At 45.7% G+C, this 16527-nt stretch overlaps 1 protein-coding gene across 2 annotated transcripts; it reads left to right on the top strand.

Moving 5' to 3' along the window:
• Window positions 1-824: 824 nt before the first annotated feature.
• On the top strand, window positions 825-16093 carry LOC106654222 (putative inorganic phosphate cotransporter). Of its 2 annotated transcripts, none has more exons than XM_014373993.2 (6): window positions 825-2308; window positions 12472-12911; window positions 12992-13306; window positions 13373-13522; window positions 14247-14621; window positions 15574-16093. In XM_014373993.2, the coding sequence occupies exons 1-6, from the start codon at window positions 2149-2151 to the stop codon at window positions 15961-15963; spliced, it is 1830 nt and encodes a 609-aa protein (XP_014229479.1). In that variant the 5' UTR covers window positions 825-2148; the 3' UTR covers window positions 15964-16093. The 2 variants fall into 2 exon arrangements, with proteins under 2 accessions (XP_014229479.1, XP_014229480.1); XM_014373994.2 differs by lacking the exon at window positions 825-2308 and adding an exon at window positions 10699-11176.
• The last annotated feature ends 434 nt before the right edge of the window (window positions 16094-16527 follow it).

Below are 16527 nucleotides of genomic sequence, written 5' to 3'. Positions count from 1 at the left end.
AAAAAGTGGATGGTATAGCGGAAGTAACTTCCCACATTCACACCTATTCGATTTGGTATCATAACTGAAAAATGACTACGAGTGGAAAAGTTGAACGCGCGTCGAGCGCATATTTTTCATGTGTGTAATGTGTATGTATAGGGATCGGGCGCGCGAATTGGCCAAACATTGAATTTTTTTCGCGCGCGATCGGATCGACGAGAGAGAGAGAGAATAAAATAAATAAGGATTATCACTTGCATGCGCTTACATTGCAATATTGACATTGAAGTATGTACGTGTGTACTTTTTTTTGGTAAACACGCTACTCATGGTTACTGAATACATTTTTCTTTTTGGGGAATTCATGCGTTTAGGTGTAACAAATCGCTCGTTTTAACGTCGCTTTCCGCACGACCCGCTCAAACTCGGACAATTAAAAATGTATTTATATAATAGGTTATCATTATATGTAAATTTAACGATGATCGAAATTCGCGGATATCATTAAAACAAAAATTCATCGAAATTCGACCGCGACACGCGTTAGAACGTGCGGATGTTCATCGTTGCGGAGCGACGAGGCACACCCCCGTACGCACTTTATAGACTCCACCCCTCGTCACGTACTACTTACCCCTCCACCCCTGTGCCGGGGGACCGCCATGCAGCGACCTTGACCATTGGTCGAAAAATTTCGCGTGTCGCGTTTCGTCAGCATCGTTAGGTACCTGTTTTTCCCTTCTCCTCTGCTGCTGCCTCAACACCCCACCATAGAAGATCGGTCGAGTTGTGGACCATAGTATATAACTAGGCAAGAGGCCGCTCGAGAGCCATTAGTTCAGTCATTGTTCCTCTCTGCCCGTAAGCTCCTCTACCGTACCGTACCTCGTGTATCTTTCTCTCCTCTCTCTCTCTAAATTCATACTCGTACACTTTTTTTTCCTGTTTCTTTCACTCTCTCTCGCGTTTGTTAATATCAGTTCTCTTCTTGTTTTGTTGTATAAATTTTTGTCGACGAGCCGCGCGACTAGCAGCGATTTTTCAGTGATTCTACCCAGCTAATACACGTATTTACAGTCAGTTCACGAAGCATCCCAGTGAAGCGCTATATAGTTTAAACAAAAAAAAAAACAGCTTCAAACGACGCCATCTCCTAGATCAAGTTGTTTATCGATATCGGATCAACGGAGCAAGGATCACACAGTGCATCCAACTCTTGTTTACTACAACTGCTACCACTTGCAACCGATACTTGCCGATCTTATACGCGCACCTCGGTCGACACCTCGTGTTCTCCCCGCAACGCACATACATCATCGCCGAGATCAAGTGTTAAAGTTTATTACAAATAATACATAAATCCAAGATCAGCATCAGTGTTTAGCAGCCAAGTTTGAGTTCGTCGAGTCGTCGAGACACACATCGACGTTACGATATACATACATCACATAATCTCTGGTAGTAGTGTGCGTCCGTCACTCAGCCTCTGTCCGTCTGTCTGTGTGTAATATAGTGCGTGCGCGACGACGCGAGTAACAGGTGGGGATCGCTACTACTACTACTGCTGCTGTGTTGACTGTCGTCGTCGTCGAGCAGCTCTCTCGGCTGCTCCTTCCTCGGTTCTCGCAGCGCCTCACACTACTCTCGTTGGCAGCACCACACGTACTTCCCCAATCCGTGTCCGTGTGTGTGTATATATCGATACATATAATGTATCAGCGGTGAGCCCCGACGTTTGTTGCTATATCGTCGCTGCTGCTGCACGCCGCTGCCGCCGCTGCTGTGCCTCGCAGCTACAACGACTCTCAGACTGTTTTTCGGTGTCGAGCGCGGAGCAATCGTGCGTAGGTGTTCGGAGATAGACTTGGAGAAAAGTGCGCGACAAGATCGGACTCTGACAGCAGACAATCGATCGAGCGACGAGAGGATCGTCGTCGCTTTGGATTATAGTTGAAAGCTCTTTTTCTCTGTGATTCGATCGGCTTAACGCGGCTCCGGACGCGAGCTTCTTCAACGCGGTACATCGTCGCATCGTCGAGAAGATCCTCGCGCACGTCCGCATAAAAGAAGGAGAAGATTATTTTATATATATTTATACACGCGTTTTTGTGACAACGACAACCACGGCAAAAACAGCGGTGTAAACAACCAAAACTCGTCGTGGCGATGAACGGAGAAAAGGACTTTGTGAAGATGGTGAAGGCGAAGATCAAGAAGCCCAACGTGACGCCCGCGCCGCCCAACTCCCTCAACAACTCCTTCAACGCGGAGGCCGCCGCCGCTGCCGCAGCCACCGCCCAAGAGGGCCCGGCGCCCAGGCCCAAAAGTAAGTCTCTCTTTTTTTGCTTTAGCTTTTAATCGAAATCAAACGATCGTCGCTCGCGTCGAATTTTTGTTTACTCTGGAGCGTCTGTCAAAGCCGCCCCACCGACACCGATCTCTATTTCTCTGTCTCGTATACGTACTAAACGAGTATGTTATTTCATATACAACATAAATTGGACGATACTTACGTATGTGTGTGTGTCGATGATCGCGTCGTAATTACACGCGCGAGATTCGTACGCACGGACCATTCATTAAATACATTGGGATGTACGTTTTGTCCGTGTATTTTCGGCATACCGATTTTTCGGAGCATCATACCGATCGTCGAGTGACGCCCCCGCGCGTACATCATATAATAAATAATATAAACTTAAATTTTTTCGTCACACTTCGAGGTCGTCAACACCTCTTGCTCGGAGACGCATTCGGTGGTATATCTTAATAAGTGTGTCATATCGTACGCGTATACAAAGATATAACGTCTGTGTGTGTATATGTAGCATAGACCGGAGCGCGTGGAGCAGCTATATGTGTCATTATTATTACTACTACTACTACTAGTGTATAGGCGCAACAATCGGAGCTGTTTTTCGTCTGCACGTTGATACGTACGTATCTCGGCTCCGGCTCTTGTAATACATAATTTGATTTCCTCGATATGTATGTGTATCGGTAATTCTCGTAATACGCGTAATACTCGCATATACATATAAGTCTGCGCGTAATGTATGCAAAAGCAAGCTTAATTGAAACTCTTACATATGTATATATCATGTGTACCGAGAAACAAGTGTACATTATCTATTGGCGTCGATTTGATTGATTCTCGTAATAGAAGCGAGGCATATAGATTTTTGGTTCGATTCCGAGTCACACGAGTACTTTCTCTGCGAACTAGGTGGCCAAGCTATAATTGCTTTGGTATGAGATAATCAATCATAATTTCCGAAATCGTTCGGATTCTACTTAAGTTCTAATGTACACACACGCGCGTGTTAATGAGGATTTTCGAGAGCTACTCCAACTCGTCGAGTTGTTGATCGAAGGGGGGAACCCAGAAGCTAATTAATCGTTCTCCCGAAAATCGAGCGATCCACTTAATGGTCGGCTTAGCAGTAGCAGGTGCTACTGTTGTATACATAAAAGAAACTCACACCTATAGAATCAAAGATTGACATGTATACATAAGCAAGCGCATCCGCTTTTACCAGTATTGAGTTCCGATAAGCTATAATCGCGATTGGAAATCGACGTATTTTCGACGATCGTGTACACACATGCCGTTGGAATCTTAGGATAGTAGTATATAGATACACGGGTGCAACGAGTGCCTTCAATTGCGTAATGAGCGCAGCGCACTGATCGTCGTCGTTGCGGCCGCTGATATATCTATATATCTGTATCGCGCACACGCACGTAGCACATGTACCACACACACACACACACAGACAGACAAGACCATTCGAGCGAATATTCGCAGTCTTGACTCGCGAGCATATATCGCGCAAGGTCGCCGCCGCGTGTGGACTCTATGCTGCACCGCACCGCAGTTTAAGGTGCAGGTGGCGCACTATAAGATACGCGCGTATCGATCGATCGATATTGTAAGTCCGTCGCGTGATACGAGCGCTTATGTTTCATTTATTTACTTTATTATTATTATTTATTATTTATTTTTTTATAACAATAACAGAAAAAAACGTAAACAATCGTGGATGAATAATACAGGAGATTCTCGCGATGCGGATGCGAATTTTCTCGCTTTTATACTCACACACACGTGTATAAAAGTTCCGGCTTGGCTGCGCGCGAAAATTAGGTGCGATCGTATAATGTAACGTACTCGCCTATATGCAGTATAATATCGTAAATGCAATTAGCTTATAAAGTACAAGGACTCGACATGTGTGTGTGTATGCGCCTGTGTTTTTGTGTTTATTCGTATACTTGACTAAATGGCCCCGCGCGCTGCAACGAATACGAAGCTGTGTGTTTCATTTTCGAAATACAATGGCTTGTTTATTGTCCAAAGCGCAACTCGCGCGATTGTTATATATATATTGTATCGCGCGTGTGGCACGTGTTGCAATTAACCGCGGCGACTCGAATCCGCATAACACGCGCGATTATTCGCGTTAACGTGAATAATCAAGAGAGAAAGAGAGAAAGAGAGTCACTTTCGATCGCTCGAAAAACTATCGATAATAATATCGACGATCGATGATCGGATACACGAGTGCATTATACACAATTGTGGCAGCAACGATCGGCGCACGAGGCTGTCGATCATCGTCACGCGGCGCACGTGTGCCGCCGCCGCCGAGACTTATATGTAGCGGCGCGAATATGATTGATGAAAAGTCGCGCGCGCGCGAGAGAGAAAAGCACATCCACGACGACGACGACGACGACGACGACGCACCTCCGCACTTACGAATCTCGTATCTCAACGATAATATTGAGCGCTACATTCTCGCGGTGCACTATCCGCTTGACATCTCGTTATTGCTTATTGCACAATGATGATTGCCTGCGCTCACTGCCGAGAGTTATGCATTTTACAGCTCTCCAGGTTTACGTGTGTTATAATTGCAGCTGGTATATATATTTTTTTACTTCTTCTTCTTCCTTTATTTTTATCAACGCGCCGCAAGTTGTCGAACTTGCGCAATAACCGGGCTGCCGCTCGCATAATATAATAATTGTCGCGCTCGTTGCTGTTACTTCGCAGATTCGCCGTAAGTGTACATCGTAATTTCGTCGTCTTGTCATTTTTTTTTGTTTTTTTCAAAAATTTGTATTAATTCGCGATCACCGCGCGGCACGTGTGTAAACGTACACACACAGCGCCGTGGATGGGCGCTGGCGTTATGCGTTCGACAAAATTATGACACATCGGGCTTTATAGCACTCGTGAATTATGTTCCAATCGTCGAGCCAAATATTTTCTAATATTATCGCGCCACGCCGCCGCTTTTCGCGGTGCACGTTTCGATTCGTCCGTTCGCGCGAGTGAATCATCCATACGCGCGCGTGTACAACTCTCAATATACGTATATAATCCAATCGTCTAGCCGATCGTCAATTCTTTTTTTTCTGCCTCGCGATGAATCGGATTAGACGATAAAAATAGTACACACAGTGTGCGTGTATGCTCGAGTAAAAACGACCAAGTAGCAGAGACGTTCACCTTTGTGTGCCGCCGCATCATCGTCGCAATGATTTCCTCGCTTTTCTATCCGTGATGCTTTTCCGCATCCGCACATGGAAAAGTGCCGATCGGTTATTGCATCGATCGCGCGAATCAATGCGCATTATAAAAACAATTATTACGATCGCGATCGATTACAGCACGTATGCAATAAACCGCGCGCATCGGAATTGTATAACTCACGAATTCGTAAAGAATATATATGGATGAATTTTTAGCGAAGAAGCAAGGAATTCCCCAGTAGGCGCGTGCGCCTATATATTTCACAATAACCGATCTCCTCGCCTTTTATCTTTATCTCTTTTTTTTTACTATAGCAAAACTTTAGATCCTTTTTTTACTCACATAAGTATTTTTTTATCGTGGCGATATAATCCTACGAATGCAAATGTCCGTGTGTTGTGCTGCTGCTGCTTGCCGATCTCGCGCGTCCTTGCTCGGCTGGTGCGTGCGCGAAATCAGACAGCCGCACCGGCTGCGAGCGAGAGATTCCACGCATTCTTTTTTTTATATCACTCGTATTATTATTTACACGTCGGAGAATCGATAGCAGCAAAATACCCGCAGCAAATATGTATTATAAACAACAAATATGTATTATATTATATATAAAAAAATAAAGCTGCAGCGACGAACGATCGTATCGATTTTGCTCGTGTTGCATGTGTTAAGGTACACGTAGCCCCGCACGCGGGTGCAACGTGTGCGTATTAACCCTGATTTTTATAGTTCGCGTATGCGACTGTGCGTGTACACTTGCCTATAAGGAAGTGTATCCATATAGTCCGCTGCTGCTGCTGCTGCTCGACGATCGTGAAATCGGCGCTACTCGTGATTTTTATATATACAAACACACGACTCGAGAGAGAGAAGCGGAGAATTCCTTGACACGGTTCGTTTACCCTCGCGGCTGTACATATATACGATGATTGGCATCGGCGGTGATACATATATATACTATGTATACGAACTCTCCTCCGAGCTGTTGCTGCTGCGCAAGTGGTCGTATAATGGCGCACTTGATGCATACACACAATAGCCACTAGCATATATATACTCTGAACATTATAAGTAGTGTATATGACAGATGCTTGTGTAAAGTGCGCGGATTTAAAAATCCACAGGTGTCTCGGTGTGTTTACGGCTTTATGTAGCACGTGCGTCGCACGAGATAACATATGAGCGGAAGTAGGTAGTGCTCGGGACAATTATATCATTTAATATAGCGTATACGAATCGTGTATATCGCTTATGAAAGTCGCCGCCTCGCTAAACAATTATATGTATATGGGGGCCGATCGCATAGTCGTTCGCTGTATAACCCAATTAATGGTCGATTAATCCGGGGGAGCCCCCGACCGAGTATATACGCGCAGTGTGCACACGACGATTCACGGTCAATGACGAATTATATTAAATCGCATGTGTGTGCAATAAAGCTCGGTATAATGTGGTACGTACACGAGTTCATTCGTTTGAACTTGAATGTTATTGTTATTTTCTTTTTTAAATTTATTACAACGCATTTGTTTTCGCGCTGCGTCGTACACTATGTAATTCTTCGATTTATAGTACACACATAGATGCTCAAAGTTAGATCGTGTATGTCGCATTCATGCGCACTCAAATGATCAATCAACGAAAATCGGCTACATCCTACTTTCGTAAATACACACGCGCGCACACACACACACACACACACACACACACACACACACACACACACACACGACCATTCACGCTATCTATATCTTTGTGCGTAACGCGCGAGTCGAATTCAACCGACGTTTTCATCGTACGTACACGAGAGCTTGCGCGCGATTTCTGCGCGAAGCTTCGGCAACAAAAAAAAAGAACAGGAGAGAAAGAGGCTCTCGCTGTCGAGCTTTGCACTGCTCAGCTCGAGCTTTAAAAGCTCGGCTCTTTTTTTCTATATACGTCTCCGAAGCTTCTTCTTCTTCTTTGTATTATTAGAACGTGTATATGCGCGAGCATCTCTCTCTCTCTCTCTCTCTCTCTCGTCGGGTGTCTATCTCCGAAGCAGCAGCAGCAGCAGCAGCAGCCGGAAAAGCAACTCGCTGGCTGCCAGGAAGAGAGACGACTGCAGCTCAATGTCGAGCTTGCGCGCACCTATATATAATACACTACCGATCGGACACACACAGTTGCAGCGTATACAACAGCCGAGATGGCAGCTCTCGAGTGGAATGAATGCGACGAGCGCGCGCCTAGACGCGGATGCCGATTTTCCGAACAAACGAATCGTATTGTATATATAGTTAAAGTACGTCAGAGCAAGCTCTACACACATAATGCTATGACATTATAGAAGTTATTATCCGCGGCTGCTGCTGCTGCGCGTAGCAAAAATTGCCTCATCGGATTGCGCAACTGCGCGATGTGGTCTACTACTCTGGTCTCGCATGCGATTAACGTTATGTAGCGCCATTATATACACATTAAACGCGTCTTTTTTGACATACGGTTAAAGAGCTCGTATACAGGCAGGCACTTTAATTGTCTCGTGTCTGCCGTTGTCGGCTTATCGAAATATTGTAGTATACACAATCGACGGAGTGTAGAGCGAGAGGCTCGTCGCGTATAAATACATCATACACGAATTAAATGCCATGACGCGCATTCCGCGCACGAAAACTGCCTATTTCGCTCGATCCGTCCGAGTATACGTGTATTTTAATTCTTATCGTCCACATAATTGCGTTTAAAAGTCGAGAGCAGCAGCGCGTTATTGCCGCAACGAGGTACGGTGTGCATAGCTCATTTTTTTTTTTTCGTTTCCTCGAGTCAGCAGCTTTATAGATAATGTATGTAGTTTAAAGCACGAGACGCGCGCGAGACGACGACGACGACGAGACCCCTTCCAGCTCGGTGATCCGTCGGAGTGCGCACGAGTGCAGCGATTATCAGCGCGTGAAACTTGACTATGAACCAGTATAGATGCATTGTTTCGAATTTATCTCTCGTAATCTGGTTTTTTTTGCTTCTTAACCATATATTGATCGTCCGAAAATTGCAACGTCACGAGAGGTAGAGCATCGAGGTGGCGATCGAGATCACACACGCACGTATATACGTGTATTTATAAAAAAGAATTACACAGACATTAAATGCGCTGCGTTGCGTATACTATATAAGAGAGATTATTGCGCGACGCGGCCCGACCGCACGACTAAAGCTTATCGTTTAGCCGCGCGACTACTACTACCAACTACTACACTATGTAATTCCGATCTGCTTCTATCCGGCTCGCGACCCATTAAACTCGTAATATACGCAAAAAAAAAATAAAAAATCTCAGCTTACAACGCGTTAATGAAAGCAGTGTAGCAGTTCTTCGTGTGTGTGTGTGTGTCGCAAACTTCTCAAAAAGAGCATCGAGGGGATCTCTCTCGGTAAATCGTATGGCTATGCTTTGCTGTGCCGAGACTAAAAATACGCGAGAGAAAGAGAAAGAGAGAAAGAGAGGAGACAGTTCACCGCCTCACTCTCTGAAAGTTCTTTTACGAGAAAAGAACTTTGCAAGTTGATACTACTTTTTTTAATTACTGCCATGACGGAAAAACCGCGACGAATAATCGCGCGATTCGAAGCGCAGGTCGACGCTCTCTGCATAATGATATGTATACCGATCGCGACCTCGACACACACACTGGAGAAGGACGAATAATAAGTAGTTTACACGCCGATCCCGCCAATGTGTTAACGAAAAAAAGCTCGGTAATTCGCGAGCTTTCATTCAAGTTCCGAACAAAATTACTCCGGTATTCGCCCCCACGATGAAGTTGCATAAAAGCAACGGAAAAAAAAAAAAAAGAAAAGAAGTCGGAGTTGATTCTTAGTGCGCAATGTCCAAGAGAGACGGCGCCAGTGATCTCGCTTGAACGCGCCGGCAGTGCAGCAGCACACAGTCGTGTCGCAGACTACTATGCAAAAACGCACGTGCTCCGTTCTTCCTCTCTCTCGTTTCGTGCTCTGCTACTAAAAGCTGATCTTAGACCTATATAGCTACACGCGTACGGCGAGAGAGAGAGAGAGACCGATTCACGCTGCTGCTAGTCTGCCCCACACACGCAAATAATACGTGTGTGCGACTCTACCAACACACTAGCTCGCATTCAACGCATATACACAGACACATCGAGAGAGTCTCGGACGACTCGCAGCGAAGTCGAGATTGCGCGACGTTTTTGCGCGTGTGTCGGGGGCGACGGTCGCACTTTTACGATTATACATACAGAGGCACATAACTGATAGAGCGCACATTATGTATATACATGCTAAACGTTCTATATATTATGCGTGTATATTGAACGCGGACGTGTATAACGTATATTAAAGTTGGCTCGTTTTGTGCGAACACGACCGACCGACCGACCGTCTGCCGTTTCGCACATATAACATACACGCGCGCGCGACTATACACAGACACACACATCGATTGACCTTTATGTATACGTACACACACGTATATGCGGCTCTCGCACACACATCGAAAGGTTCGCGCGCTGCTGCTGCTGCTGCTGCTGGTATTCGCGCGTGTATATATAGCACGGCGTGCACACACACACACTCGCTTGCATATACATACACATTTACACAGAGGCAGCGAAGAAGCCGAGCACGAGACTACTATATACCGCACTCGGCAGCTCGGACCATCGAGTACGTTTCGCGCTGTGCGGCGCGTGTTGATGTGATCAGCAGTAGTCGTGCCGTAGCAGCCGCGGCTCTCGCAGTGTGTGCGTGTGATTGCCCATCACCGCCAGTCACCACCACCACCACCATCGTCGTCATCGGCATCGTCATCGCCGTCGCGATCGCCCTCTGCTCCGAAGCTGCTCCGAAGCTGCACAGTAGTCTGCGGTGCAGTGCAGCGGCAGCAAAGTGCAAAAAAAGCCGAAAAAGCGCGCGACATATTACGTAGACTACGCTACACTGTGTGCACCGAGCGCATCGCACGCGCGCGCCCGCGTGTTATACCTATATTATCGTACCTACCTTTAGACCGTTGTGTGATCAGTTTATATAGTTGAGTTGCAGTTCGACGACGACGACGACGACGACACACGACTGCAGCCGAATTATATACCTACACATCGCGCAATTTATTTCGTCGTCGTCTTCGCTCGCTCGTTCTCTTCCTGAATACATAGTCTCTCTCTCTCGGAGAGTCGTCGTCGTCGCGCGCGTGTGTATCCGTACTCATCCCCCGCAGCAGCAGCAGTTCGAGTAGTAGTTGGTCGGTGCGGCTCGACGGTGCTACTACACAAACTTAACTCCTCTCCTATTATTTATCGTCGCGCGTGCCTGATCGTCGTCGTCGTCGTCGTCGTCGTCGTCGCGGCAGACAGTGCGTGCGTGCGTCCGTCCGACCCGTCTATATATATATATACAACACACAGTGACCGCGACTACGCGCGTTAAAAGCTTATACACATATTTAATAAAACGGGCTTTCGACCATTGAGTTCGTTCGATCGAGTGCGCGAAAAAAAAAGAAACAAAAGAACCGAGAAAAGATGAGCCGCGACAAAAATGGCCACGTGCTCGTTTGGGAGCAGAGCGACTTGGACGACGCCGCCGCGGCCGAGCAACAAGTTAACAATCATAAAAATACTGCCGATCGCAGCAGAGGTATGCCGCATACACATATGCAAGTAGTTGTAGTAGTAGCATCATAAGTTTATAAACCGTATAGAGGAACGGGTCGAGCAAAAAAATTGTTGCTCCGAACTATATACACCACCGCTGCTTATATCTTTGCCATATAGACGTTGTAGCGTGTGTGTATATCTATGTAGAGCGATATGCGTGCGTGCCCCTCGGTATCAGTATCGAGAGAGAGAATATCATCCGCGGGACTCCTTTCTTTTCATTCTCTTCTGCTGCTTTTTCTTTTTTTTTGCGCTGATTTTTTTTTTTTTTTTTTTTTTTTTTTTTTTTTTTTTTTTTTTTTTTTTTTTNTTTTTTTGCTTTTTTTTTACGTAATCGTCGGTCGGTCGTGTGTGTGTGTGTGTGTCGAGAGCAGCTCTACTGCTATACACCACTCTCGCTATATACTGATTGCGTCGCGCACTGGCCGCCGCCGCGCGCTTAATACTCGTGATGTATTCGTGTATATGTGTAATATATATACTCGACTTTTCTTTAATACGATGCTGAAATGTGTCGTCGTCGTCGTTGTGTATCATCATAAGTTCAAGTACGAGGCTCTTTCGTTGTGATTTTATTATACCTTATAATACCTGTGTGCCGGATGACGATGAGATAATAATCATGCATAATCAGAGAGAGAGAGAGAGGAGAGAGAGACGGAGAACGAGAAGAGAGAGAGAGAGAGAAGGCGCGCAGGGGGGTGCAATTTTGTCTCCTCCTCATCAGTAGTTGGCCACGTGCTCGCCGGCTGGTGCCGCTCTCTCTCTCTCCTCTCTCTTTCCTCTTTCTCCTATCCTTTCTTATGTGACTCGGCTGCGCTATGCTCTGCGGCGCGATCGCCTCTCTGTACAGCTTGTTGCATTCGCTACCGCTGCTTTTATATATAGGCACGCGGCAGAGCACGTATGCACGTCGCGCGACTCGTATTTCGTTTATATATATTCCGCGCGTTTATTTACTCGCGCGCGCGAAAAAAAAAATGCCTCGAGGCGAGAATTACGATACGCGAAAATATTTCCGCGCGATCGCAACGATAATGATGATTGTTTCAAAGCTTGTATACGATCTTCGGATATATGTAACGAGTATGCATGTATACGCGAGAGTCTGGACCCTAGCCAGTATTTCAGAATAAAATATAATGCGCCAACCTTGGCACTTTCTTACGCGAGCTTTATAGAGAGCTTTCGTACGCGTACAGCGCGCTTATACACACGCTTATATTATTTTTTCTAAAACGATTCTATTTTTCTTCGTGTTTTTTTCTCCTACAGGATGGTTCGGTATACGCCACCTGATCTGCATCATGCTGTTCTCGGGCATGGCCAACGCCTACATCATGCGCACGAACATGTCCGTGGCCATAGTCGCCATGGTCAATCACACGGCCATCGAGCTGATGGACCAGGAGTCGAGCCACGAGGAGCCGATCAACGAGTGCCCCTACAACGAGCCCGACAACGTCACCCAGGTGGCGCGCGACGGCCCATACGAGTGGAGCTTCACCTATCAGGGCTACCTGCTCTCAGCCTTCTTCTACGGCTACGTGCTCACCCAGATACCGTTCGGCATACTGGCCAAGCGGTACGGCGCCAAGACCTATCTGGCCTACGGCATGCTCATCAATTCGGTCTTCGGACTGCTGGTGCCGGTCTCAGCCGACGTCGGCTACTGGGCCCTCATCGTCGTGCGCTTCATTCAAGGTTTAGGAGAGGTATAAACGAGACATTACGACGCGATCGACAATTGCGTTGGACGATTAGGTACGACGTATTTTCTTTACCCTATTTGCAGGGACCGATCGTTCCTTGTACGCATGCCATGTTAGCCAAATGGGCTCCCCCGGACGAGAGAAGCGTTCTGGGCGCTATCGTTTACGCCGGAGCTCAGTTCGGTACGGTCATATCGATGCCGCTAAGCGGCCTCCTGTCCGAGCATGGCTTTGCTGGTGGCTGGCCATCAATCTTCTATGTTTTTGGTACAATCGGAACAATATGGTGTTTTGCTTTTCTACTCCTTGTCCACGAAGATCCAGAAGTTCATCCTACCATTCCCGAGGAGGAAAAGAAATATATCATGAGTTCGCTTTACGGAACACATGGCACCCAGGTGAGAATCGATATAAATCTAATCGTTTAATTATTTCACGTTATTAATCGAAACAATGTTTTTTAGTCTCCACCAGTACCATGGAGAGAAATCTTTACGTCGATGCCATTCTGGTCTATCATGGTGGCTCACATGGGCCACAATTACGGTTACGAAACGCTCATGACAGAATTGCCTACGTACATGAAGCAGGTTTTGAAATTTGACATCAAACACGTAAGTATATCATCCCGTGTAACTTCATCGCATTTTTCAATTACCCCATTTCGCGTTAAAAACAGTTACACCTGAGTCATGAAAATATCGGTGCACGCTGTAGTTTGTGATCCTCGCTGTTGACACGCGCACGCGAGCATCAACAAGTGCTCATTTGATCAATGTTGAGAATCATTCTTGTGCCTTGCGGCTCGGCACAAAAATAATCCGCGGATTAATGTTTTTATATACCTCGAAGCAATAGCAGATGCGAGTCGTCGTCGACGCTAAGTGCTCATTACAGCACGATTGCGCAATTCGCTGTCGCAAATATACGTATCGCGATGACATGTCCGGTCGGAAATAAATCGTTTCTCTCGTGTACCCAGAGCGAGGTTCTCTATCGAAAAATAAATTGTTAATCTCAATTTTCTTTGTATTACCCGACAATTAACGACATCGATGACGGACGATGAAGTACCAAAATTAACGAGCAAATACCATAATTAAAGAATACGCAATGATTTATAGCATTATAATTGTTGTCAAAACTTTTATCGCGATTATTGTACTCTCAATTAGACAACAAGCAGAGATTAAAATATTTGCTTTCACTGACGATTTGTAAATACTCGAAATGAAAAAATCGTAGATTAAACCGATAAAGCCAAATTTCGACGCTTCGATCTCGCCGAACTTCAAAAAAAAAGAAACTAAAACGAACTAATTCCCTATATGCTTTCAGAACGGCGCCATATCGGCCTTGCCCTATCTGGCCATGTGGATCTTCTCCGTACTGATAGCCTACGTCGCCGACTGGATGATCCAGCGGAAGATCTTCGGCATCACGGCCACCCGCAAAATCGTCAACAGCATCGGCCAGTTCGGGCCGGCGGTCTGTCTCACGGCGGCCTCCTACACCGGCTGCAATCCCACCCTGACCATCGTGCTGCTGACCCTCGGGGTGGGCCTGAACGGCGGCATCTACTCCGGCTTCAAGGTCAATCACCTGGACATCTCGCCGCGCTACGCCGGCGTACTCATGTCCTTCACCAATTGCACGGCCAACATGGCCGGTCTGCTGGCCCCGATCACCGCCGGCTACCTCATCTCCGGAACTGTGAGTCGATATTGTTATTGATCGCGGAAGTGTCGCGCGATACGAATCGCGTTACGATAATTAAATGCCCCTCGCATCTCTCTCTCTCTCTCTCTCTCTGCGTTGGATTTGCCGAAAGATAAATATTTTCATAATTGCCTTTCGAGTAGGCGCGCAAACAAAATACATACGCAGTCGTGTCGGTACTTGTGGGTTCTTTCGCGAGATATATACTTACCACCGGACACGACTCGGCAGAGAGAAAGAGCCGACCGTACTTAAGATAAGATAGGCGAAGAAACGGAGCAATCGTGTCATTCCTATACTCTGTTTACACAATTTAGATTTATGTACAAATAATTCATGTATCGGTTTCGCGTACACATTGCTCAATTGCAGAAAATTAAAAATGAGAATATATAACGCGAGAACGGGAGGAATTAAAAATTATTACGCGTTTTTGTTTGTGTGTGTATATTAAAATTATGCAACTGCCCGAGAGAGGAGGTCGTATCGAAGACGGTTTTCAAAAATACACCAATGCGCTATTATGCGCTCTTATTTTGTCAATGTTTCAAGAAAAGCTCATTTTTTGAGAGGTGCCACTTTCAACGCGCTCACAATTGGCTCGCGCAAATGTCGCCGATGTACCGATGATGATCGTTTAAAATAGCCACGCGCGAGAAAGTAACGACGGGCATTTCGATGAAAATAACAATTTTTTTTTTGCGTTGATAATTTCTTGAATAACGCCGAAGCTTTTTTGGAGTAACTCCAAGCGCGATGTTGTCACCCGTATAGAAGCGGCCGTTCAAAGAAAAGCGACTTGCGTCACGTATCAAAATCTAAGAATCTATAGGTATACCAGTGAGAAAGATAAAGATCATAGATGAGCTCAGAACTGAATTGCGCGCGAATAATATCGTTTCAATGAAATTTTCCAACTAATCCTTTTCTTTTCTTTTTTTTAAAGCCTTCTCAAGCCAAGTGGAGATCGGTGTTCCTGGTCTCGGCGTGCATTTACGTTATATGCGGAACGTTCTACATCTGCTTCGGCTCGGGTGTCCGCCAGCCCTGGGACGATCCGGAGAACGACGCCAACGTCATGGACAGAATCAAGAAGCAAGAGGAGCAACAGGAGCGCGAGGATCTGGCCAAAAAGGTCCAGAAAACGGAGAAGAAGAGGATTCGCCAAGAGGCGAAGGAGGCCAAGATCGCTCGCAACGAGGCGAGGAAAGAGAGGAGGCAGTCGGCGTCGAAGGTCATCCCGGTAACAATAGAATCGCTGGAGATATCGGACACGTCGCCCAAAATGATGACCACATCTTTCCATGTGATCGACGAGACTCGACCATCGTCATGAAAGGAGACACGACGTCAAGGGCCCCGGCAACGCCCTTGAACGCCCGTGTCTCCTTTTAATTGTAAAAAATATATATATATAATATACATTATATATTGATATCATTATCATCATTATAATTTTAAGTAAAAAAAAAGAAGTTATTGCGTTTTTGCATGCAAAAAACCGTTTGTATATAAATTGTATATATATTTTTAAAATGACAATCATCGAGATCGTCTCATATGGATAGTGAGTGAGTGAATGATGTGAATGTTATAGTGAGTTATTATCGTGCTGCTACAGCTTGAATTGTAAGAGAAGAGTGTGAAAGAGGAAAAAAAATGTGCGAGTTGAGCGGTAATATCGGCGAAGTTTGAATCTAATTTTTTTTAGTTTTCTACTTGTACTGATGCATACTCTGCATTGCGCCCGAGTACCAAGTGTGTGTATGTATACATGGAAAAAAAGTCATTTATGTCTTTTGCCTCCACGTTTTTTCTTCTTGAAAAAAAAATTAAAATAAATGAATAAAAAAAATTGACGAGGATATTTAGCTCGAGATATTATTACAAACGCAACATT

The sequence above is a fragment of the Trichogramma pretiosum genome, unplaced genomic scaffold (assembly GCF_000599845.2).
Source record: "Trichogramma pretiosum strain Unisexual culture from Peru unplaced genomic scaffold, Tpre_2.0 scaffold25, whole genome shotgun sequence".
Classification (NCBI taxonomy): Eukaryota; Metazoa; Arthropoda; class Insecta; order Hymenoptera; family Trichogrammatidae; genus Trichogramma; species Trichogramma pretiosum.
This window is presented reverse-complemented; position numbering and strand designations above follow the sequence as displayed.